At 37.9% G+C, this 26,464-nt stretch overlaps 2 protein-coding genes and 2 non-coding genes across 17 annotated transcripts in view; all 4 read left to right on the top strand.

Moving 5' to 3' along the window:
• The first annotated feature begins 2,530 nt into the window (after window positions 1–2,530).
• On the top strand, window positions 2,531–15,349 carry RABGGTB (Rab geranylgeranyltransferase subunit beta). The gene is made up of 9 exons (XM_067001370.1): window positions 2,531–2,685; window positions 3,309–3,416; window positions 4,444–4,641; window positions 7,560–7,665; window positions 9,038–9,090; window positions 9,213–9,323; window positions 9,667–9,792; window positions 10,564–10,713; window positions 13,206–15,349. The coding sequence occupies exons 1-9, from the start codon at window positions 2,683–2,685 to the stop codon at window positions 13,344–13,346; spliced, it is 996 nt and encodes a 331-aa protein (XP_066857471.1). The 5' UTR covers window positions 2,531–2,682; the 3' UTR covers window positions 13,347–15,349.
• On the top strand, window positions 3,578–3,660 carry LOC125182600 (small nucleolar RNA SNORD45). The gene has a single exon (XR_007162680.1). It is a non-coding gene; the product is annotated as a small nucleolar RNA SNORD45 (small nucleolar RNA).
• Window positions 5,654–5,738, top strand: LOC125182599 (small nucleolar RNA SNORD45). The gene has a single exon (XR_007162679.1). It is a non-coding gene; the product is annotated as a small nucleolar RNA SNORD45 (small nucleolar RNA).
• A 135-nt stretch (window positions 15,350–15,484) lies between the features above and the next one.
• MSH4 (mutS homolog 4) overlaps window positions 15,485–26,464 on the top strand; it is a 39,423-nt gene continuing 28,443 nt past the window's right edge. For 12 of the 14 annotated variants that reach the window (XR_010833140.1, XR_010833141.1, XR_010833142.1 and 9 more), the window contains exons 1-4: window positions 15,485–16,786; window positions 19,021–19,182; window positions 22,159–22,322; window positions 25,636–25,743. Coding sequence is in view for 8 of the 14 variants with exons in the window: in XM_013193106.3 (XP_013048560.3) it covers window positions 16,405–16,786; window positions 19,021–19,182; window positions 22,159–22,322; window positions 25,636–25,743 (816 nt within the window). In the remaining 6 variants the exon portion in view is untranslated. Of the gene's footprint in view, window positions 16,907–19,020; window positions 19,183–22,158; window positions 22,323–25,635; window positions 25,744–26,464 lie in introns of all 14 variants that reach the window. The other 2 variants (XM_048061960.2, XM_048061958.2) reach the window with 2 other exon arrangements.

Consider the following 26,464-nt stretch of genomic DNA (forward strand, 5'->3'; position numbering starts at 1 on the left):
TTCTTACAAGTAGTCAAAAAAATTCAAGTGGTACATTTTTACCATTTTGTGCAACTTATCCCATATTAATCTCACATTAGCCGTGGAACTGTGAAATTTTGAAATTATCTGTTACTATTGTCAGAAAACTTTATTTAAAAAGTTTGCATGGGAATGTCTTATTAAACAAAATGCACAATCAAAAGGTTATGGGGGAATGTGTTTTTCATAATTATTCTGTGTAAATCACTAATATGTTTTACTTTAAACCCATTTTAGTAAATGAAATATTCCCACTGTAGGTGGTCTTGGCTGTAGCAGATTTGAAGTGTGCCTTGTTATGGGAAGAGTTAGCTTATGGATGTACAAGGGTTCAAACTGCCATTGAAGCAAATTCCCTAGGAGAAAGTTCAACTTCTTCTTACCTCCTTTAAGCTAGAGTCTGTGCACTTAAAAAAGATGAATTAATGGTCTAAATATTTTATTTCAGCAAATACAAGTAATCATTGCAGGAAATGAGCAGCAGCAGAAAAAACTTATGAAGAATGACAGAGGAACCAATAATGTGTGCAAGTATAACTGCTACGTTGTAGAATGTTCCTAAACTAACTTTTTTTTTTTTTAAACACTGATGTCTACTCACAGCTTAGCCCATTTCAGTTTGTAAATAAACAGTAACATTTGTAGAAAATCAAGGAATATTTAATCAGATACATTCAGTAAGCAAATAATAAATAGTACCTGGAAAACCATCCTAATTCACTCACCAAAAATTAATACTTTTTATTTCCCTTTCAAGCGGAGGTGTAGGAGTTTAAGAGAAATACAAGGTTTGTATAAGCAGAACTTCAACTCAGATGAGAATTAAACCGTATTTGTAAATGTTACAGAAGAAAACATTCTTTAAGTGAGGGTGGTTAAACACTGGCAGAAGTTGCCCGGAAGGGTTGTGGAATCTCCACCTGTGGAAATACTCAAAACTCAACTAGACGTGGTCCTGCTCTAGGTGACCCTGCTTAAGCAAGCAGGAGGGCTGCACTAGATGATCTCCAGAAGTGCCTTCAAACCCCAATAGTTCTGTCAATTCATTTGCAATTTCTCACCAAAATGTTCGTGCTTCAGTGTGGTCTTTCATCCATTACCTGAATTTAGTGCTGCATGATACAACTGCTGTCCACAGGTATGAGTTTTGCATTGCTTATTTCTCAGGTAGGTTTCCTGGGAAATTAGTTCTTTAAATAATTTTTAGGCATTATAACTCAGCATCTTATTTACCACAGGAAGATTAACAATGTAGCATCCTGGTTAAGTATCTGCCACGCTTTGAAAAATACTTTATTTTTGACTGTTCTATGCACGTCAGCGTTATACATAATTTTTCTTGGATGGTCTCATAATGGTGTTCCAGCCCGATATGGTTCTGTCTCTCGCGTGTGCCTGACTCAAATCAATCATAGAATGGCTCAGGTTGGAAGGAACCTTAAAGAACATCTAATTCCAACCCCCCTGCCATAGGCAGGGATGCAACCTACTAGATCAGGTTGCTCAGGCTGCTCATCCAATTTGGTCTTGAACACCTCCAGGGATGGGGTACCCACAACCTATTTGGGCAACCTGTGCCAGTGCCTCACCACTCTCTGAGGGAAAAATTTCCTCTTAACCTATAATCTAAATCTCCTGTCTTTTAGTTTAAAACCATTCCCTCTTGACCTGTTATTATCTGATTGAGTAAAAAGTTGCCGTCCATCTTTTTTATAAGACTCCTTCAAGGACTGAAAAGCTGCAATAAGGTCACCCCGGAGCCCTCTCTTCTTCAGGCAGAACAGCCCCAGCTCTCTCAGCCCTTCTTCATAGGAGAGGGGCTCCAGCCTCCTGGTCATCTTCGTGGCCCTCGTCCGGCCCCATTCTAACAGCTCCGCACCTTTCTTGTGCTGGGGGCCCCAGACCTGGATGCAGCACTCCGAGTGAGGCCTCACAACATAAGAGTAGAGGGGGACAATCACCTCCCTCGACCTGCTGGCCACTCCTCTTTTGGTGCAGTTTTAATTAACAGCATGGTCATATCGGTTTTAATTAGGAAGCAAAGGTTTTTTTGTTTGTTTTTTGAATGAATGAACGTTTTCTATACCTGTCCCGTGATAATCCAATTCTCGCATTTGCTTTTCCGTAGAACCGAGGTACCAGACGGAAACCGAAGTTACTTCTAAATACTTGCTGTGTTTACCTCGACGAAAGAAAGTGCACGATTGGAATTACCACGCCGTAGATTTACGCCCAGCGTTGCTTTAAGATAACCTTTGGTTGCGGCGAGCCCGAACGCCACCGCCTAGATGCCATATCCGGCTGCCTCAGCCGATCTCAGCGAGAGCCGGCCTCGGCCCCAGCACCAAGCGACAGCCCCGCCCCGCCCGCCGCCCGGACGCGGGTCCTCGCCGCAGCCCTGCTGCCCGCCACAGGGACGGGAACGGCCGCCGGCCGCCGGGAGCGGCCGCGCTAGGCTAGGGCAGCCGAGGGTCGCCGCGACTCCGGCCCCACAGGCGGCGGCGCCCTGCCGTACCCCTGGCGCGGCCTCGGCCCGGGCGCGCGGGGCCGCTGGCGCGCGGCCCGGCCGGCAGCGCGAGGGCAGCTACAGCGGGGCCTTGCCGGGCCCTACTTGATGCCCCTCCCCGCGGCACAGCGCCCTTTCCGGTGCGGGCGGCGAGCATGGTGGGTGTAGGGCTCGGCGCGGCGGCGAGCGGGCCCGGGTCGAGGGTGGCGGCGCCCTTGGGGTGGCGCGCGCGGGTTTCTGGCGGGGCCTCCGCTCGGCGGGCCGCGGGGCCGGCGCGGGCGAGTGGCCTTGCGGGCCTCGGGGCCGGCGCTGTTGGCACTCGCCGCTCCGAGTCCGGGGGCGTTGCGGGCCGGGGAGCGCGCCTGGCGCCCGCCCGAGGCGGGCCCGGCGGTGGCCGGACGCCGAGCGCGGCAGGGCTGCCCCGGGCGGCGGCCCGGCGCTGAGGGGTCTCGGGGCCTGCGTCGGGCCTGGGAATTGCGTTCGGGCCGCGGCGCCCTTCCGGCGCGTGGTGAAGGGCTCGTTTTGCTCGTTGAGTTTATCATTGGTAAACTACCCGCTTTTCTTAGCGTTATTGAAAAAAGTCTGTTAGCCCCCTTCCTCTAGGAAGGATTTAGCCAGACGGAAAAGCGACAGAAGTGAGATGGAATCAACCCCATGTTCAGAGTACACAAAGAAATATCTCTTTTTGCTACCAGTTGACTAAGCTATACCTAAACGTCAAGAGATGCTGTAATTTCTTGAACTGACAATACATCTGACGTTTTGTTGGTACTTACTAAAGGGGACACCGCAGAAGGATGTTGTAATAAAACCTGATGCCCCGAGCACGTTACTTTGGGAGAAACATGCGGACTACATAGCTTCGTATGGGACAAAGAAAGATGATTATGTAGGTATCAATTTGTTTTAGCACAGTTGTGGCTTTATTAACAGTACTAATCAGCTTTATTTACTTGTTTTGAGTATGGATTAAATGTGCATTCATGTGCTAATTGTTTATTGCCCTGCAATCCAAAGTATAAAAGGAAAAACGTTTTATTAATTTTCCCAGGTCTGTGATGAGTTTTGGCATGTATTATCTGAGCACAAATTTGAAGATTATCAATTTAGCTCTAGAATTACTCTGAGACCTTGGAAACGTACTACTTGTTGCTCCTTCTTCCATTAGAATGCATGAGGAGTATATGTATATTTACATGTGTCTGCTTCATAGGACAATGTACTGAGTCTTACCACAGCACAGCTTTGTGCTTACTGGGCTTGATAAACACTTCAACTAGCATCAGTTTTGTAGGTGTAGGTCATCGGATGCAACCCGCAGCAGTTGGATTCCATTTGGTGAAAAATGTCAATAACTATGTGTCTGGGAGAAAGAAAGGTTACAATTATCCTTACTGTCCACAAAATAGCTTAACATTGTTGTTCCTGTAGTTAAACATGTCAGCTAAAAGAACTGCACGAAAAAAATAATGCTTACAGGTAGTATAGGTGATATAACCATTGTTTAGGTAAAAAAAAAAAATCAGTTTCTAGTGAAACTTCAGGTTGTGGCACTTGTCAGGGAGTTTCATTAAATGATAGAATCATTATTTTTGAGACTTGTTGGGTGGTGACTTGAACGGTAGCATGGATGCCAAGATAATAACGAATGATCTGAAGTGGACTGGTGGCTTACTACTTGCACGTGTTTAACTTGGCATTTAGCTTGATGGCCCTAAACTAGAAAATACAGAGAAGGAGGAGAATGAAGTATATGCACAAACATACATAATATACAGAGTATGGGGGCTTAATGCATACAAAGTTTTTTATGGGATGGAAAATATTTGGCATATTATAAACTGTAAATGTATTTTCATTGCTCTATTTTGATGATGTACTTATCTGATGAAGAACTAAAATAAAGCACTTCTTAGGAGTACTGTATGTCGGAGTATTTGAGGATGAGTGGTGTTTACTGGGGGCTGACAGCCATGGATCTCATGGGACAGCTGCACCGAATGAACAAAGAAGAAATTCTGCATTTCATCAAATCTTGTCAACATGAATGTGGTGGAATAAGTGCCAGCATAGGTCATGATCCTCATCTTCTGTATACCCTGAGTGCTGTCCAGGTAAAAGTAACAGGGTAACTGTAGAAACAACCATTTGTAATTAATGATTTTGATGATTGCGGATTTAGGAGCCAGGTACTATTGGATATTAATGGCCAAAACTATTTCAGTACCTTATTTAAAAAAAGTCTAATGGACAAAACTTTAGGATTTAGCTGTGTCACTTCTATAAAAAATTGTCAGATTTGATGATGTTGTGATGGTAATGTTCATTTACTGGTGACTTTGCATTTTTGAAAAATTTTGTAACAGTCATCTTGAAATATTTCCTAGCTATAAGTTTTGCTGAAATTCTGTATATAATTAATTTTGGAATTTATAAGATCTTATTAGAGTATATTGAGGTGTGAAAGATGTGTATGGCCGGAGTAATTATACATATATATATATATATATATATATGCTCAAAAGCTTGTTTCTTACTTTTTTGTGTGTGCATATATATACATGTATAATACTTATGTACAGTTGCTGCATATTACAACATAATTATGTAATATTACACAAATATGTGGTTTACATAAAGGTGTATAACTAGGGTGTTTACATTTTAGTATTATGCAAATGACACTTTATAGTAGCCAGTTCTCACTGTGTTCTTCAAATCTGCTCTTTTCTGTATAGCTAAAAAGTCGTAGCAGTCTGCTACACGTTTTATTTGACGCGTGCTCCTTCCCTGAGGAAAAAAAAATATTACTGTCAATCTTTTTTCACCATAGCAGTCTCCATTGTAGATTTAATTTCTCACCATCTAGTCTTTTTTCCTTCTTATGCAAGCTGTGGTGGAAAATAGTACGTAGAGGTTCAAAAGCTCTTAAATAATTGCTGGTTTGCTTGTGCAATATATCTCTAGCCCAGTCTCAGGGAAGAAATATTTATATAGTGTTACAAATAAGTTAACACTATTTACATGATTTACATTATTAAAACATCCTGTTTTAAGAAGAAGATGTTTTGGATTCTATGGTGTTTGATTTGAAACCCCTAGGTAGGACAGAAAAATGTGTTCTTGGGTCAGTGATGATTGTTGGCATGTATTATCTGATCTAAAGTTGATGTTCATCACCACTTCAGCTCTAGAATTACTCTGAGACCCAGGAAACTAGAGTTTCTTAAGGCTACGGCCTTTGAGCTTTTCCAAGCTCTCCAATCAAATTCCTTTCACAAAGCCTAATAAAATAGGGTTACTAACATGGTGGAGGGCCTGGAGGGGAAGACGTATGAGGAGTGGCTGAGGTCACTTGGCCTGTTCAGCCTGGAGAAGAGGCTACTGAGGGGAGACCTCATCAAGGTCTACAGCTTCCTCACAAGGGGGAGTGGAGGGACAGGTGCTGATCTATTCTCTTTAGTCACCACTGATGGGACCCAAGGGAATGGTGTCAAGCTGAGGCAGGGGAGGTTCAGGCTGGATATCAGGAAGAGGCTCTTCACTGAGAAGGTTTTCGCACACTGGAACGGCCTCCCCAGGGATGTAGTCAAGGCACCAAGCCTGTTGGAGTTTAAGAAGCATTTGGACTGTGCTCTTAGTCATATGGTCTGAATTTCTGTGTAGACCTGTGTGGTGCCAGGAGTTGGACTCGATGATCCTTGTGGGTCCCTTCCAACTTGGGATATTCTATGATTCTATGAAAATATATGGAGAAGGGGGTACATTTTGAGGTTGTTTACATTTGTGTTAGAGAAGTATAGTTCTTAGATTAATACCTGATATTACTAGGAGGTATTTTGATAGTAATGTACCTCTAGACATGGAGAGTTGAAAATTGCAAATGCCTGGTTTAAAGTTTTTACACATAACCAGCGTGTCACAACAAGCACGCATATTCTCAATTCACAAACACTGTTTAGTGCCATCTGTACATCCAGAATGTTTAAAAGGTCACACAATGTCTTCCTTTGATCACAATTAATGAAATGTGTTCAGATTTCCTTTTGAGGGAGCATGCAAGGGTATTAGATTTTCTGATGGAGTTGCATGGTGTTTTGTGTTTTTCTGCATTTCCATAATTATTTTTATGTTAAATAGTAGCTAGCAATTGGAAGACTCCAGCTAAGTCTAGGTATTCATAGTTGTTGGTATTTTTTGGGATTGACATAGTGTTTATTAGTTTCAATTTTTTTTCCTACTTCTAATTGTTCTTTCTGTTATGCTATTTATAATAAATTCTTAATTACTCTTCACAAATTATGCAAGTTGTGAGTAAAAACGTGTAGCCATCTGGGGCTCAAAAGCAATATTGTTGCTTCCAGATGACATTCTGTAATAGCGGTTTACTGGCTCAAATCAATGCTAGCTCAGAGATCTTTGTATTCCCTAGTATGACCTTTATTTTTCCTTCAGAATATATTCATCGTGCAGTTTGTGTCTATTCATATTGTTCATATTTTTATTGAATTGTTACAATTTGCTATTATATTTAAGATTTGAATGTAAGACTTCTTTAAAAAAAGACAAAACCAAGCTAACTATTTGAAGCTAATCTCTGCTAGCAGGCTTTGGCTGTAAGTGATATTACTGGCTGTTTAAATTGCATATATACAAATAGCAGCATTGCACAAACTATATGTTTAGAAGTCTAGGGTGTTATCCCATCACAGACTTCACCTATAATCAAATAAATCTGCTGTCTTACGTAATGCTAACAAAAATAAATAAATCTGGTTATGCTTTAAAAGGGTGAGCTGGGAGTTAGAAAGTTACCAAGCTTGGAGTTCAGCTTGAATTGTCTGTATTTTAATTTCAGAAGTTTTTCGCTAGTGATAGATGAACTGCAGAGAATCAGATCTAATTTTAATAAATCTTAGCAAATACTATTCATAATCAGTTAAAGTCTCTTACAAGTCCAGAAACTATTTTTAATAAATGAGTTTGAAAAACCTTTGCTTCTCTTTGACTTTTACTGTGGCTTTCTTTCCAGATTCTTATCTTATATGATAGTCTCCATGTTGTTGATGTAAATAAAATTGTTGAATATATACAGAACCTGCAAAAAGAAGATGGATCATTTGCTGGAGACAAATGGGGTAATTTTTAGATCTTTAAAATTAAGCAACTAGGTTGACATGTGTAAGTCTATGAACTTAAGTGTCCTTGGATGGTGTTTTTGCTTGAACACTTATTTCCCGAGTTATGGAAGAGGTGTTTTTGTGAAGAATGAAGTCTTGTTTTACTCATTTTTGAAGGATTCTACACGTGAGTTTCATTACTATTTTTAAAAATAAATTGTCCAGCTGTTAAAGTAGAAAACCTTTGGGCACTTCTATCTGACAGTACTTTCATACATCAGATACACTGTTCCCTAAGGAATATTTTATGCTTGCTATTTCATAACTCACTGTTATCACCTTTAACTGTGCAGGCTACATTTTTCACTACATGGGAATGAGGAAAAAAGCCTGCTTTTGTTCTCATCAACTTCCGTTAATAGTGATTCTTGTTTCTGCACATAAGTTACTTATGAACAAAGCTGGTAACTTTTAAGCTGTAGCATAATGATTTAGTCACTTTAAAAAATACTTATCCCCATGGAAAGCTTAAGTTGTAATAGTCGGTTGCTTATTGTTTGTTACTGTTCTAGTAAAATTCATCAGTTAATACCACAGTAGTATATCTGTGCTACTGTAAAGTTAGCTGTTATGCTCTGTGTTAAAACCAGATGTAGTTTGCTGCCTCCTTCTGGTTAAAGTACTGAATCAAATTTGCTGAATGCACAGTGGGTTTGTTCATAAAATGCAGTTGCAACTGAAGAAGTGTGATACCTGATGTAGTACAGAACAGTGTGGATTCATTTTATTAGTTTGTAGATTTCTTAAGGAGGAAACTCCTGTATCAGTTTGACAAAAAAAAAAAAGGGGGATTTGTAAAGCATTTGTTAAATGTTTGTGCCTGGATTACGTTTTAAGTATTAACTTAAAATACTAATTTTCCACTGCATGTTTTAGGAGAGTTATATTATTACATACTTTCTCAGCAATAGGTGTGTCTTTTTGGTTTTAATTCCAGGTGTTAGTATGTTAAAGAAAACTTGAAATTCTAGTCACTTTTGATCTAATAACAAAAATAGTGCCTACTTATGCATAAGGATCAGAGAGCATGAAATGTTGAAGGCAGATCAAGAGTTGTCCTATTTTTTTCTTTTTTTTGAGTCCATTGCTCTGCCATTATCCAGTAGGGCAGCAGAGAGTTTGTTTGCTGTTAGTGCAGTAAACAGATCATTTGACTTGTAACATGCACTTTGTAAATTGAGGAAATAATCATTGGTTGTAAAAGGAAAGAGTATGGAGACATTTTGGTTGATTTGTGTTGCTGTTTGCACATTTGTTCCATATTTTCAGTGGTGATTTTAAAAGTACTGTTAGTCATAAAAATAACTCATTCTGAACTTCTATATTTTAGGAGAAATAGATACAAGGTTCTCCTTCTGTGCTGCAGCAACTCTTGCACTTCTGGTAAGTCCTAAATCATCACATGAACAAGTACAATGTTTCATTATTGGAGTATAGCTGAAGCTTCTGTTGTTGATCAGTCTGGCTGAACATACAATGTATTTAGTCGCCTTTGTGACTTGTAGGGAAAACTGGATACTATTGACGTGGGGAAAGCAGTAGAATTTGTTCTGTCCTGTATGAACTTCGATGGAGGATTTGGCTGTAGACCGGGTTCTGAGTCACATGCGGGACAGGTGAGTTATTTTACATTAAAGTGTTTTAAATTGGTAAGCATCACATAGTACCTGTAAGTGTTTGTTTTTTGACATCTATCATTTTTTATTGATGCCAATTGATGAACCTTTGTTTCCCAAATGTCCATTTCTAGTCCCTTAGTTAAATGAACAAATAGGTAGGTAGATATGAGAAGCTAGGTTTTCTTTAATGGAAAAACAGAACTTTTCTAAAAGGTGAAATGTGCTTATTTTATGTCATGTTTGTATCACATTTGCAGGACTATATTCTTCGAGATCTTCTTGCATTTAGTCTAAGTGTTCAGTTTTTAAATATACAAAACACTTATGTCTGTAATTTTAGATCTATTGTTGCACAGGATTTCTGGCTATTACGGACCAGTTGCATCAAATAAATGCTGACTTGTTGGGTTGGTGGCTTTGTGAACGTCAGTTACCTTCTGGAGGTCTCAACGGACGACCAGAGAAGGTATTAGGTGGCTTCTTCTGTTTGTTCAAAGCTTAATTGAGAGTATTTTTCTAAAGCTGATGGCTTTATGGGAAATGTCATGACTTTTTATGAAATGCTTTGTAAACTTCTCAAAGGATTCAATCCTTCATTTTGATTCTCCATTTTGTCAGTAGCACTTGTGCGCTCCTTTGTTATTTATAGTTTAGGAGCCTCAGTTTAGGAAAGTATGCACTAAAGTATGTCTTGCTGACCACTGCAACCAGTGTCCTATTAAATCAGGGTTTGGGTATTTTATGACACTGGAATGATCCCTTTTGTAGGATTTGTACAAAAATCAGTGCTTTACTGGATGTTAATCCTGGGTATAATTTGTTTCCTATCACAGTAAGAAATTGGTGTAACCTGGAATAATCTCCACTGGCAAAGATACAACTCCCCCCCCCCCCCCCCCCCCCCCCCCCCCAAATGGTTGATAGGAAGCTTGTTCTTACTTACGAAAAAGATGCTGTAGTTTTTTAGCCTTTCCCACACAAGGTGAAACAAGGTGAAGACTGTTTCACAATCACATTCTTGTGCTTTCTTGGAAAGGCAAAGAGGTTATGTAAAAAGACTGCATTGAGTAGCTTGCTTCTCATACGCCCAAAGAAATTCTTAAGTGTTGTTTCTATACAATGTTTATACAATGTTGTTATGATAGCACAGCTAGGAGTTTGCAGAATCACCCCAAAAAAATAGGCAACATCAAGTTTAAAACAAAATTGAATAATGCTCTGTTTCTCTATTTGTCAGTTACCTGATGTATGCTATTCATGGTGGGTTCTAGCATCTCTGAAGATGATTGGTAGGCTACATTGGATTGACAGAGAGAAACTGCGCTGCTTTATTTTGGCTTGCCAGGATGAGGAGACTGGAGGATTTGCTGACAGACCAGGAGATATGGTAAATAATCCTCAATTAAATAAAGTTTACTTAGTAGAAATTTTAAACTTAAAAATTGTTTCATGTTTGAATGTAACTTGTGATCCAGATTTGAGCATTTTGCAGAGCTGCAGCAAATGCTGCAGTAGGGAAAGAATAGAGTTGCTTTAGAAGGCTTGCATGGGGAACACATGATATTTTTATATTGCACTTGCTCTGGAGTATCACTCACTGAAGTCAGCTGCTGTTCCCATAGCATATACCACACTGTCTCACAAAACCACTTAGATCTTGCTAAAAATACTGACTTCTGTTTTTTAAAAATTTGCAAGCATCTAGAGACCACAAGTTAAGTAGTCTTCAGATCTGTTGGTGCTTTTGCCTGATCCATGTAAGTCAATGCTCAGAATGCCACCAAATAAATCTTCTCACTGGCATTGCTCTGAGGGAGGAAGAAACTTTGATAACATTACGAAGAGGCTGCTGGTATGGATTTTTTTCCTTTTCTCTGACCCAGTACTCTCTCCTGAAAGAGCAATTCTGTTTTCTATGGTTTCAAGTAATTGTGATTGTACAGGTAAAATGGCAAATAGAGACCATATCTTCAAAGGGTCAAATAAAACTTATTATGAGATTGTAGTGCAACTACTCTAGAACACTTGGCTTCTTATTTGTAAAAGGTTGGGGGGAATCTTAGCTATTTTTATTACAGCTGTCAATGTCTTTCCTCCACAAATGCATTAACATGGTTAACAGTTGGACTTGATGATCTTAGAGGTCTTTTTCAACCTAAATGATTCTGACTGTAAGAACTGGAGTAGCTTTCTGTTTCTTTGTGAGCTGATACACCCTTCTCACTTGGAGGAGAGAAATCTCTTAACTCTGGTGTGTCACTTGGAAAATGTTTTGGTATTGTTAACATCGAAAGTTTTTCGTATGTCTAAGGAACTTGCAGAAAGACTCTTCGGAATGCTTCAAGAAAAGCTTGGTACTTAGTCTTAATGCTTTTGTGACTGAGATTAAACTTATTTCTGATGTGCTAAAAGAACAAATTTGCAGAGTCTTTTTTCTGTATCTAGTGCTGTCACATTTGGTTTTTTTTGGGTGTTATATTATCAGTCTTTTTATTATTTTTACCAGTCTTTTTTACCACATCTCGTTGAAGTACGGGCACTTCCATAAAAATGTCAATGTGTACAGGTTTTGGCATTGCCCCTGGAGGAATTAATTCCTGACAGATCCTTTTTTAAAAAAAAAAAAAATAGTTCTAGGTTGTAGCCTTGTAATTTAACATTGATTGTATTTCAGATTTTGAACCACTTGTCATCTTAAGTTCCAAGCAACTAGTTCTTGGTAACTTAATTTAGTGGTTGTACTTAACTAGCTCTCATTATAATTCAGCAGGTTATCCTGTTTGTATTTTGCTTTAAAAAATCCAGAAAGGAGCAGAGGATAACAGCAGTAGCTATACTTCCTAAGAATACTGTCTGTTCATAAATAGGTTGAATTTGTCATTTAATTTGCAAACTTATCGGTTGGAAACATGTGCCCTTCTGGGCCTGCCCATCTGTACAAGGAAAGTCTCTCACCTGTCCTCAAGTGTACTTGATGATTATTTTATGTACTTTTTTTTCCTATCCCCTTCTCTTCTATAATTTTGGGAAGAAACAAATAAGCATGTATGTCTATGTGCTTTGGCCATACCTGTAATGTGGTTGCAAAACAACTGAGGAACAAGGCTTGTTACACTAGTATAGTTTCAACCTTTTAGGCTGTGATGCAGTTGGGGCTCACGTATATGGCTGTAACATAACTTTGCTCAGTTTACTGCAGCGTAGAACCTTTGCAAGAAGATCTAGAAGTTCCACTAATACAAACAGAATATATGGTGCACCATATATCCCAGGTAATTTTAGATTTGATTTCATAGAATGGCCAATTAACTCCACTGGCAGGATGCTTATGCCATGAGACTGAATAGTCTGCTGCAGTTATGTGATGATTTATGCTTTTGGGGAAACTTCATACACTGAGGGAATAGTTTGATATCAAATAACTGGTGCACTCTTCTTTTTCCTTCCTTGTGTTTTTTCTTTTCACTTTTATAGCATAGTAGGTTGCTGCTCTCAAGATTTTTACAGCACAGCTCTTTATTCAGAGATCATTAAACAACATTATACTGTTGCTGAAGACCAAACGGGGAATTTATGGAAGTGATACTTGTAGATGACTGTATTTGCCTATTAATTTTTTTTTGTATTTGCTTCTGCCATCCTGTTGTTAATGGAGACACGTCTGCCTCTCTGGGTAGATCATACTATCTTAACTGCATGCTGTGGGAGTTGTGCTGGTGTGTGTTGGTGGGCAATACAAGTGACAGTTTGCAGCTGTAGTGTTGTCTTCCACCATACAGGCTTACAGTTCTCTTGCTAACAAACAGAAGCTTCATCCCATACAAACGAAAAAAAAAATGTTTTTTTGGAAATGGACACAAACTTTCTTTCTTCTCCCAGGTGGATCCATTTCATACTTTATTTGGAATTGCTGGACTATCCTTACTAGGAGAAGAACAAATTAAGGCTGTCAATCCTGTCTTCTGTATGCCAGATGATGTCCTACGAAGAATAAATGTACAGCCTGAGCTTGTGAGCTAAGCCTTATAGAGACAGAAGGTTGATGCCCTGTTGTTTTGGTTTTACTGGTTGGAAGTCATCTCTGAAGCTTGTTAGCATATTCTTCTTTGAGATGTGTTTACATTACTATAGTAAAGCAGTAGCTTTACTGTGAGCTTTGTCACTTTGTAAACTGTATCAGAACAGGCTTGTTCTAATAATCTGAGTGTAACATGTTCTTTGGTTGTATATAAGGTGTAGAAACCTTTCTAATCTTTATTTAAATATATGGACCTTGGGAGTTTTTATTTGAATAATCAAGTCAAAGCAATAGTTTGGTTTAATTTCTTCTGTTCCTGCAATATCAGCCATGGTAGTATCTGTCTTTACATAAGCATATTCTGATGGTGGATCACACAAAGCACTTTAAATGAATATGGGGAAAACCCCTTCTTAAGCCATGTATGTAATGCCACACGTGTGTATTTAATTGTCTGTTAATGCTTGCTTTTACTTTAATATACTGAGATGCAAGCTTTTACTTCTGATAGTAATTGATACCAGTGAAAGCAACAACAACAAAGTTCAATTAAATAAAAAAATTTTCAGTTATTGATAGATGAAGTCCCTTTAGGCAAAATTTCACAGATAGTTGAAATGGAAGATACCTTGAGTGTACATATATTGAAAATTGCTAACATTAATCATTCTAGGGAAAGTCTTTAGAGGACAGTGACTTGCAGCTGAATATAATGCTGTTCCTAAATTTGTTGCTGTTGGATTAAAAGTCTGCTTTTGTAGATTTTGAAACAACACTTTATTATGGTGTAATTGAGAATAAAATTAGCCATGGGAAATATTTCTCTGAAGGATGAAGTCCTTTTTGTCTTTGCAGAAACCTGTTACTTTACATCTACCACACATTGGCTGAGACTGAATGGTATTCTGGTACACCGTAAAAGGTAGTGTAGGAGAAGTCTTTGATAATCTCTGTCTATATGCTTAAGGGAGGTCTAAAGCTGGTTCAACAGTTTTAAAACCAAGTGATTAGTTTTATCCAGCCTATTCATGTTAGTAGAGAGTAAGACAGAACAGAAATAGACAATAACTTTTTGGTAGACCTCTACTTATATGGAAAATCAAAGAGAATGAGTGTAAATGTTCACATGATTTTTTCTAAACCTTTATTTCTCCAAAATCTTTTAGATGTGGTTTAAAAACAAAAGCACTTCACTTTTAGCTGTCCAGTTTCCTGATGAATTATTTGGTCAAAGGCTGGAATTTTTCTTTCAAGGTTTGAAAAAAGTCATGGTAGGCTTTTTGTTGAGTGCAAGGGAATAAGAGCACTGATCTTTATTTGTAAAGTCAAATAGAAACTTAAAAAAATCACATTCCAGGTTACCTTTGCAAGTGCCACTTGTATATCAAAGTGGTCACTCTTCAGTAGATAGGAATTTGCTATTTTTTTCTCCCATGATGTATAAACATAATAGAATTATCTTCAGAATTTCTAGTCTAGTGTAGACTGAGACACCCTGGGAAATAGTATGTGGGTGATACTGCATGACAATGTAGAACACTAGGTTAAATTTCTATTAATGTTGGAATTTTTCTCTGAAGGAGATGTGGTCAACTTCATTTGTTAAATCAGCTGTAATTCTTGAAGATCTCCCTACACAGATTACAGAATAAAGAAGATTGCATGTACACAAACTAAAAACTTAAGAATTTTCTTCCATTTTTTTACCTCTTTTTATAAATATTCAGTATGTGGAAAGTCATCACATTTTCTTGTGCAAACAATCACTTTTTTGCTAAATGTACTGTGGAAAAAATAACTTGCCCAGTGTGCAATGTTAAAAAGACTTAAATATGTAATTTTGGTACAGAGTACACTGTTACAAGTCTACCTCTGTTTTGTTAAATGTATTTCTTGACTTGTCTGAGCTTATGTACTTGCAAACACTGCAATAATTAATTTGCTGTTCTCAGTCTTCAGTTGCAGGTCCTTTATTAAAGGCTTTCAGAAATTTGCACTTCCATAATATGGAAGTTTTTCTGTGTATTTCTTCATGTGGAAAGGTCCTGACATATCTTCATATTTAGTCTTCAGTACTGTGGTGTAGCTACCAATCCTAGCAATTATTTTTGGAGATGCTGCATGAGAATTTCCAAAATAATAGTGAATAACTTAGCTACAAAAAAATTGTCTCTAGATCTGTTTATTAAAAGAATATCTGGGGATTAAAAGTCAGCCACGGTCAAGTCCAGAGACGGGTGCTTTATTCTAAAGGTGCCACTTTTTGGTTAGGCAAAGTCAGCATTGATTTGTGACCAGGTGGGAGGAGGGGGGACGTGCACATTGCTTTTGTTTCTGCTTTTCTTGCCATGCACTTGGAATTCTCATCTGAGAGGAGATGGTCTGTGTAATGCTTGCTTCTGGAGCCTGAACGTGGATGGAAAGTTCAGTGTAGTACTTAAGATGGGCAGCAGCTGGAATTGTGGACTATGCTGTCTATCCTTTGCAGTGAAACTTAAATTTTTGATGCTTGTATTCTTTAAGCTGTGGCTTACTGATGCTGAGAGCACATGCCTGTCTGGGGCAGTGCTTTTCAGGTGGCAGCAGAGGAGCAGCCACTGCTCGCAGTCACTGTAGGTTATGTAGATATAATCAACTTTTCTTGTTTTGTTTTTAGTTAGGATCTTTGGATATCTAAACTCTGAAGGGACGCTATTTTTGAAATTCCTGATAAAATGGTCTCTAAATGTCCAGTCTGGTGAAGAAAGAATGAGGGAGAAACAATGCTTAAATGCTCTAGTGCGGTTGTAAAAAGTGTAGTAACTTCTTTCCTCCATTCCCCCCCCCATTTCTCTGCCATCCTTGTATTAGCTGTATTTGTGTATTTTTAATGAAAGCTGTTGTATGTCCAGCAACCAGACTTAGAACTGTGCAACTTACAGCTCTACTAGAGCTCTACTGGTAACGGCCCCTCCACATTTCTCTTGAGCGGAGGAGCCCCGCCTCTGGCACGCACCGGGGACCGTCCACGCCCCGCCGTCGTCCTGGCGCGAGCGGCCTCGGGGGGTGGGGGATGTACGCATGCGCAGGTGGGCTGCCGTTGGCGCCATTTTGGGAGAGTGTGGTGGCCGCGGGTTGGTCTTTGTCACGGAGCCTCCGCCCACGGTGCCTGATCCAGGCGACGCGGCGATGTCGAGAGGAGGCAGTGAGACGAACGCGTGTGGGCGGCCCGTCGTCTCGGCCGCCTCAGGGTCCTATACGGGCCGCTGCTCTTCCACGTCAGGGTTGGGCGGACGAGTGGAAGAGCTGCCCCGCTATACCCTGGGCCTGCTGCAGACGCCGCGCAGTGCGGCGGACAGCACCGGCGACTTGTCCAGCGGCGGGGTGAGGCCGGGTAGCTCCAGCGGGGCGGGCCTTGCTGCCAGTAGTAGCAGGGTGAAGCTGCCGGTTCCCGGGAGAGGAGGTGGGGTGCGGCGCGGCGTTACTATCTCTCTGCGGGTCTTTATCCCTATTCCGTTTTCTTTTGTTTCTTTTTTTTTTGCCTTCTTGAGTTGAGCTTCAGAAGACCCTGTATGATCAGTAGGTAAGAAGGTGCAGCACTGTCACTTCATCTTAGCCGACCTCTTCTTTGTTCAGCTGTCAGAAGAACAGAGGTGTTCTTCATCCTTCTTTAAATAAACTTTATTTTTTTGCCTAACTTTTTTGATATTAGTTCCTGAGGTCTCTTCTGCGTCAATTTAAGTGGTTTGAATGTCATCACAGCGGTTGCTTTTACTAGAGGCCTGCCTGGACCATGTTCAGGTGGTTACAGGTTTTTTTTTTTTTGGTTTTTATTTTTTGGCCTAGTGTTTGGAGTTGGTAGAAGTGCTGTTATCCTTCACGTGCTCTAAGAATATTGTGGTCCTCCAACGTTACGCTGGCATTTGTTTTCCTTTAGATAAAGCTGCTTTAACACCATTTTGCTCCCTCTCTCTGGGGACAACCCCCCTGAACAGCTGCTGCATAGTGTATGTGTATGCATCAAACATTTCATAAGACTTGATCCTACTAGCAGAGTCTCTGTCATGGCAGGCTGGAAAAAATGTCTTTTTCCTTCAGTAGAACTACTTAAAAAGAATGGGGCATTTACTGAAATGCATTTTGAAGTACATATATCTCTGTTACCTGTAAATTGGGATGAAGGTAGCATGTGGGTTTTTAGTAATCAGTACGTGATTGGTGGTGAATCCAAAATGAAAAAAAGAAAACAAAACAGCTTGTAATGCTAATTTGAGTAGAGCATAATTTATTTATTGAATATTTTTTTAAAAATATCTGCAGGTGGTTTGGATCCTCTGGTCTTTAGAATTACCTTTTTCACCACATTATGCCAGGTTCAGTATATTCAAAATGAATAGTTCTTCTGCTGAATGTCTGAGTGAACTTCTGCCAAGATCTGAGTGTATGATAATTTTAAAAATCATCTGTATGCATTGTGATGCAGACTTGTCTGCTTTTTAAAAATAAAATTACAGTCTGATTTAATACTGTTTGTTTTCAGATGTATCATACTGACAGTTTTGTAAGATTTCTTGCAAATAAACATGGTACTGTAAATATTTTTGTACCAATTATGATAAAATGTCATATAGTTTATGGTTCATTTAACAGAAATTGGTAAGTACTTTGTCTTTTAAATCAATTTTAATGTAATAGAACAGAAACATTTGGGTTTGTATTCCTCTTAATACCTGGAATTTTTAAATGGAAAAACTTTATATATATATATATATATATATATATCACTCTTACTTTATATATATATATACATATATAAAGTAAGATAAATATGTTTAATCTTAAATAGAAATTGTGTGTGTTAGATTACCAATGTAATGTTGTATTTACTCATCTCAAGAGAACTGGAGATAAGTAGGATACCTTTACTAATTTACTGAAATTAAAGAGAGAATTTGAGAAAAAGTTATATTGCAGGAAAAAGATATATTGCAGGATTTTAAAAATATAGGTCAATCTCAAGATACATCTGTAGAAGAAACTGCAGATAACAAATATAACTCAGGTTACCATATGAGTTCTGAGGGTTGATCTCCATAAATTCAAAGGGAGATCATTCTTAAATGGAGGAAATTTTGAGCATGGTTATTTATTTTCTTTTATTGTCCTCTCTTAAAAGGAATGTTCAGCTTTTTTTAAAAAAAATAATCTTAGTATGACCTTTTTGAACATTGGAATTTTCATAAACGCAGTTGTGTAGTTTCAAATACAGATTTTAAAACTGATCGGCAAATGTGAGGTAGTGTTGAATATTACAGCATTCTTTCATAAATCTAAAACTCAGAATTTGAAATTATGCATTTTAAAATGACTTCTATTATATAGTTTCAGTTCAGCAATGTAAACAAAGATTTTTGTTGCTACTGCAAGTAAAGTCATTGTGGAAAATAATTGTGTCAATACTGGCTGGTTTCAAAATAAACTAATTTTTATTTCATTGCATACTTCTACTACTGTAGAGAGCTTTTATAGAAAGATATTGAGGTGTATTATTTGGTTATCTTCTAGTAAGAAAAATTAAGTTTTCTAAAGTATATATGTATTCTGAATAAAAACTGACACAAATCTTTTTTTAAGTTAACTGATAGGCAATGTAATGTGTCTGCTCTCAAAAGTTTTTTTTTTTTTCTTTCCCCTCAGAATCTTATCTTGGTGACAGAAGTTCTTGTGCAGAAAATGGTAGCATGTTGAATTTCACAAGTTCTTCTGCGCAAGGCCTGAATAGCACATGTATAGGAAAATTACCCCTTTCTACTAGTAGATCTATTTGCAGAAGCCGTACCCCTCATATGGGATATTCAGGTAAAACTGACAGTTCTTAAAGGAAGTAGTTCAACATGTACCTCTTAACATTGTATTAAACACACTTTATTTTTTAATGTGATTATGGTGAGATACGTGAAGATTTAAAAAAAAAAAAAATTATATATATATTTTTTGCTGGGGTTCTTTTTAGGCTTGTAATGCATTGTACAGCATACTGTGAAGTAATTCTTGAGTTTCTTCATGCGAGTTTTGTGCATTTTACGTTGACATCTCCAATAGTATAGAACATTAGATCTTTAAAAGAACACTTTACACAGTAGCTCATTGGGTGGATGTTTTGCTGTGCTTATGAACAGTCATCTTACAGGGTAATGGTGCCTTGTGTCATGGTGTATTTATCTGGTAGTGCTGAAGTAATGGTATTCAAAGTTAGTCCTTTAGGGCTAAGCTTTGTCAGTTCAATTATTAATGATCTTAAAGTTATTTAGTGGTAACTCTGTAAACTAGTTACTTAAAGATAGATTTTTCAAACATCCATCTGGTAAGACTACAAATTGGGTCTCCACTTGCAACTGAATTGAATTACTTTATTGCGCAATTGAAGTTACGTGTAGTTTGTCGTTTCCTTCAGCTGTTGTGAATCCATTTTTTTTTGTGTGACTACTCCAGGAATTGGAGACCAGAGTGACTATGACTTTGAAACCCATAGAGCAGATTTCTCTTTTATCTTTATGCAGCTTAACAATTAAACAAAACTGTATCTTCAGTCTCCTTTTATTGTGCAAATGCGTATATGTTTGCATGTGTGTGTCTATACAATTGTTTATATTTGCTGTGTTGTATATGAAACTCTTGGCCAATCTTTCATTAATCTGTATTGGAGAAAGTGTATCTAAAACAGCACATTATAAAGAACATTGGTCATTGCATTTTTTTTAAGTGTCACAAACTAACCATCTTCCAAATAAAATTTTTGTAACTACTGTACTTAATTTAGAAACTATCATCATCATCGCCTTTAGCTGCCATTAAAAGAAGAGTAATAACTGTGATGGGGGAAGTCATGGATTGTCCTGAGTAGGACGTTCAGAGTAACAATTACATTTTCGGTAGGCCTCAGGTGAAACTTTGCAAGAATGCTGTTGCTGACATCTTGTGGTCTACAGAACATAGGTAGAGTAAATGAAGGATGAAGGCTCAGCTGTGTGCAGCATAAAAGATTTTTAATTTTCTTACTAATGCTCAGGTGGTAGCTAGTTGCAGATCAGCCTTTTAATTGTCAGTTCCTAGATAAACTCTGATTCTGCTTTCTTTTTGAGATTCCATGTAGGATTAGTTTTGGTTGTTGTACAAATTGAGTACACCTAGAAGAAAATGGCAGGTTTGGTATATTATGCCTTCTCAGCAGGGCCATTCTGTTCTGAGAATACTTATATTCGTTGTTTTTTGAGAGCTAATTCTGTGAAGAACAGAGGAAGGTAATGGTGGAAAAGAATGTAAATGATTACCATGAAACAGATACAGATTATTAGTGTTTCAGATCAATCAATATGTATATGGTATCAAAATCCAATACTGTTTAGGTGTTTTTATATAATTCCTTGTATATGCAAGTATCTTTCTTATTTTGCGCATGTTAGACTTAGTGGTTATTTAATAATTGCATCTCTTCTGAGCATTTAAATGAATTCATGAGGGATTAGTATGTAAATAATCTGTTCAACTCAGCTATGGTAAGGTTTGGTTTGTCATCTATCTGAAAGTTAAGAAGCTTGAGATCACGAAGCACCTGCTTTTTATGGAGTGGTAATTATTTCAGTATTGATCAGCAAGTTACATTTTAGCATTTAAAAATCTGTTTCAGTTTCTTATTAACTGCTTCGGTGAAATGAATAATTGTTCTCTGCGTTTGGTCTTAAATTCACGTTTAAAAAAAAAAGGTATAGCTACCTTATTTCTACAGCATCTATTTTCTCATATGAATAGCATAGTTTCACAGTGGTTGAAAATACCGTAACAAAATGTTAGTAGCTTCTCCAGTGAAATTTGGAAGAATGTAAAACCATTTTGCAAAAGGGGAACAAAATTAGTGGAGATGCTAAGAGAAGCACTGTATTTGTATTTTTGGTCTTTCATAGATTAAAAGAAATGCAGTACACTAGAGAAAAAGGGCATAACCCCTGTTAGTTAAATCTCTTACTTAGGGAGTGCTGTAACTTAGCACTTAACAGAAGTGCTTCTCAAGTAATGGAGCTTGATGTGGTACTTGGAGACTCTCTTACTATCAGCTAAGACATATTGTTGCACAAAGGGAAATCAGGGAAGAAGTGGCAGCATCAGCTCATTTTGTCTGACTACTTACCTCCCAATCCTAACTGCAGATAACACCTCATCTCTGAAGCTATACTTACTGCCTCACTTCTTGGGCTTTAGGCACGGAAGGGCACAGAAATATTAGTGCTAGAAGATACAGAGTTGCATTAGTGTTTTTAATCAGTGCTATTTAAAGTTCAGTACAGTATGAGGAGTTGTGGGAGCAGTGAGATGAAAGAATGTGTTGAAATTAGCAACAGGACAAGAGGAAATGGCCTCAAGTTGCACCAGGGGAGGTTTAGGTTGGATGTTAGGAAAAGTTTCTTCACTGAAGGGGTTGTGTGATATTGTAGCAGACTGCCCAGCGAAGTAGTTGTCACTATCCCTGGAGGTGTTCAAAAGATGCGTAGATTCTATGTGGTGCTTAGGAACATGCCTTAGTGGTAGACTTGACAGTTCTAGGTTAATGGTTGAACTTGATCTTAGAGGTCTTTTCCAAGCTAAACGATTCTATGATTCTATGAAGTTCAGCTCCAGTCAACTATACTTCATTAAACTGTAGTTGATCACAAATTAGCTTCACAGCCTTGTTTCAGTGTTCCAGTTCAGTCACAGCTTGCTCAAGCTTGGAATGTTGAAATATGATTCTATGAGTATAAAGAAGTAGGTTATAACTGAATATATGCAACTGTTTTACAGTTACATCCTCATCTGCAGTCTCTGTTCATACCGCTGCATCAGTTATTGTAGCTGTTGTAGAAGGAAGAGGCCTTGCCAGAGGTGAAGTAGGAATGGCCAGTATTGACTTAAAAAATCCTGAGGTGATATTATCACAATTTGCAGACAATACAACTTATGCCAAGGTATTTTTGCATACTTAATTTTTGTATATCTTACAAGCTGACTACTGTGGATTGCTTGCTTAAAAAAGCTTATGAACAATCAGAAATGAAACGTAGTTTTTTGAATAAATTTCTCAAAAGGAAAAGTAACAGGTTTTAGAAAATTTGCAATATTTAACATGTCTCAAGGGCTACTGTTTTCTTTAATATGCCTCAGATTTTAGATAAACAGGAGAGAACATTTTCCAAAGGAAAAAAAAAGTCCTTCCGTAAAGAGTAGTGTGTTCAAACTGTGTGAGAGTGAGTTGCCTTGTATTGAAGAGCATCGGGGAATTCATGGTAATAGAACTTGAAAGTATATTTTTCATTAGGCAGAATATCTCTGAAAGCAGAACTGCACAAGTGTGACAGGCATTTTTAGGTTGACCATAGGGTTGTCTTTGTATGGTTGCCTGAATGTTCCTTCTCAGTTGGTTCCAAATTAAATATGCTCAGTTTATAAGCAAGTGTTCTGGCTACCAGTACTGCATACTCTATATTAATTTAGAAAGTGATTTCTGATTTATGCAACACCAATATTAATAAAACCACTTCCTTAAAAGTTTTGTTGTAGTTTTACATGCTAGAAAACAATGTAGCTAGTAGTGTATAATATTCAGACTAATTAAAATATATTAGCATAAGTAGGTATGGCTCAGAATATAAACAACTGAAATCTGTTTACTAACATGTATTATAACAAGTCAGGCTTTTTTTAACCATTAGTCTTTTAAATGTTATTCTGGTCTTAACACACATAATTACGTATTGAATCTGGCAGTTATGTAAATACTTCCATTGTACATGGTACTAAAATTCAAAGTGACATGCAGTTTGTAAATGTAGGTGCATGAGAAAGATTTAGATATTCAGATGATAATGCAGCAACTTAAATAACAATTCACTTAAGAATTTGAAATTGAAAATCTCTCATTGAAGCCCTATTTGCTTGGACCTAGAAAAAGTCATATGTAATTGTGATAATCATAGAATCACAGAACTTCCTGAGTTGGAAGGTACCCACAGAGATCATCCTGGCTCCGTACAGGAACACCCAAATACCAGACCTTGTGTCTGAGAGTGTTGTCCAAACACTTGAACTCTGGCAGGCTCATTGCTGTGACTGCTTCCCTGGGGAGCCTGTTCCAGCACCCAGCCACCCTCTCGGTGAAGAACATTTTCCCAACACCCATCCAGAACCTCCTCTGTCGCAGCTCCATGCCATTTCCTTGGCTCAGTCTCTCCTTCTCCAGGCTGAACAAACAAAGGTACCTCAGCCACTCATATGTCTTGCCCTCCAGACCGTTCACCATCTTCATAGCCCTCCTTTGGCCACTCTCTAATGGTTTTATGTCCTTGTATTGAGGAACCCAAAACTGCACACAGTACTTGAGGTGAGGCCGCACCAGCGCAGAGCAGAACAGGACAAGAACTCTCCTCGACCAGCTAGCAATGCATGCTTGATGCAGCCCAGGATATGCTTTGTCCTTTTGGCTGCCATGGCATACTGTTGGCTCATGCTTATCTGGCCATCAACCAGAACCCCCAGGTCCCTTTTTATGCGGCTGCTCTCCAGCCTCTCATCCCCCAGAGAATGATAAAGGCTACAGTTCTATAAGGAAGCTAGATTATCTGTATGGGAATTGTTTACTACTTTTAAAAAGTTATTTTCATAAAGATGACAGTTATTTCTAAGAGGAAAAGGCTTTCTTTGTAGTGAGCTGTAGCTGTGTTTATAGATTGAAGTCTCTCCTGTTCCACTATGAGGGTTAAGAACTGTATAGTGTCCAGAATTTTAGCTGCACAAACACACAGTCTCCGTCTGTTTCTCTCTCTGTGCCCAAGTTTACTTTTGGTTTTGTCTTGAATTTAGTGATAAAATATAATTACTTTTCTTAAGCCTTTCATATGCTGTCTTACGTTCTGATTACGTGATTCTCTTCGGTGTTAATTGGACTTGTAATTTGATAAGACAAGTTTACTTCTTTCGTAACGCTTTGCCAGACTACGGCCAGGTTGTTCAGTGTTTTCCTCCCTTACAATTCCATAAGAGTCCATTTTTATTTTTCACATATCTTCATAGTTTTCCATTTGGATTATTGAGTTCTCCATTTTCTGGACATCTCTGATACTGTATTGACTGTCCTGACCAACATATATGAGAGCTGCTAGTGTTCTGCTACTTTTTCCAGAATGTAATATGTGGCCTGGTTTATTATCTTAATCTCTGAGACCTTTAAAAAACAGTATCTACTGATCAGTTGTTTTCTTACAGTGTTACAATCTGTGCTTTGCCAGTGATTGATTTTAAGCTTTTTGTATTTTCTTTTTCATGCACCCTTCTGTTTTTGAATGCTCTGTAAATTAATTCAATAAACTTCTCTGGTATTCATGAAGCCTCTCAAGGTTTGCTTTAACTTTGATGTTTCTGAAAAAAAAAATCCTGATGATCATCAAAAAGGATGGACAGTGACAGCTCACTCTTCTACCCCCAATATCTTTTGATTTATTTTGTGTAATTTTTATGCTTGTTCACCTTTCCATTGTTATCTGTCCCCTCTTCCACATCTTAACTTCCAAGCACTTAAAATACAGGCTTTTTTTTCCATGTTTCTCCCTTGAGAGTTTGTGGATAATTATATAAATGAATCCGACAGACGTGCTTAATGATGTTTTTTCCTTATTTATTTACTAACAAATAGAAGAGTATGTAGTATGCTTTAAATCCCTACAGCAGGTATGTATCACATATTAAAATGAAAGTTTGTTTAAATACGGGCATTTTGAGCTATATTGAAAGAGAAAAAAGCGAGACTGAAAGTATATGAGGAGGTTAGAACAAAGCTGAAAACAAGTCGTAATCAAAAGATTAATGTTCAGACCCATTGCATTTCTTTGACTTCCAGAGCGCCATTAAATTTTTATCTGTAAAGGCAGAAAGCCATCAGCTGTTGAAAATAAGGTCCTTCTCCCATCAGAGCCATGGAATAGAGTTTTGGATGTTTATCTCTTGCTTCGAACACAAGTATATTTTTGTGTTCAAATAACAGGAGAGAGAACCTCTAATTTTTTTAAATATAGTTTTATGTATATTTTTGTATATCTATAAATACAGATACATTTAGCTTATTAATGTAGAAGTTAGTAGAAAGTTCAGTAATTACTTACAAGACTAGAACTGTGATTTTAAAATATAACAATTCTATAATACTTTATTGCTGATACATTATAATGTAGAACTGTTTCAGATTATAGATGGATTTTTATTGAATTATTTGGATTTTTTCTTTTTCAGGTTATTACTAAACTCAAAATTTTAACACCACTGGAAATAATAATGCCAAACACTGCTTGTGATGCAGGGAACACAAAATTGTTTGGTCTGATAACAGAACATTTCAAGGTAGCTGGTAAATTTTATTCCATGTTTTAGAGCTCTTGTTAATCTCTTTTATATGATTGTTGAGTTCAGTCTTCCACAACTTCTGAAGCCTTAAATGCAGTCAGATTTTGCATGTTTTCTATGATTTCTGACCATGTTTTGTTTTGTTTTGTTTTTTTTAACCATGGTAAAGAATTATCCAAACGCAGCTCCAGCACTGCTAGTTCTAATCCTGAAAATTACAGAGATAAATGTATTACTGATTAAAGCAGAAAATTTTGAAGTTGCGTCACTGAAGTAATTTTAAGAATACCAAACCTAGGAAGGATTCAGAGATGAAAAAATCAAGCATTTTCCTTTCCTCCTGTTTTGTTATTCTTTACTTGATAAATAGATGGGCAAATATATCACTGAATAGGAAGGAGAGTACTCACAGGGTGAGAAAGGGTGAGATGAATTAGTATATGTATTTTATGAGTATTAAAACCTCAGAACTTTAAAAGCTTTATTGTGTTTCTACTTGACTTATTTCCATGTCTACACTGTTGATGGCTTCCTCACATAAGATGTACTTACTGACTTCCCTCCTCCTTTTCTTGCATAAATCATTCACAAGTTACACGCATGCAGTTACATTAGCCTGTGTGTCTTTATTTCCTGTTAACCAGTGAAGGCTTGATAATGATCCCTTGGGCTTAAACCTTAGAAAGCGAAAACTACAATTTCAATGTCAGCATCAATG

This window comes from Anser cygnoides, chromosome 8, assembly GCF_040182565.1.
Source record: "Anser cygnoides isolate HZ-2024a breed goose chromosome 8, Taihu_goose_T2T_genome, whole genome shotgun sequence".
Classification (NCBI taxonomy): Eukaryota; Metazoa; Chordata; class Aves; order Anseriformes; family Anatidae; genus Anser; species Anser cygnoides.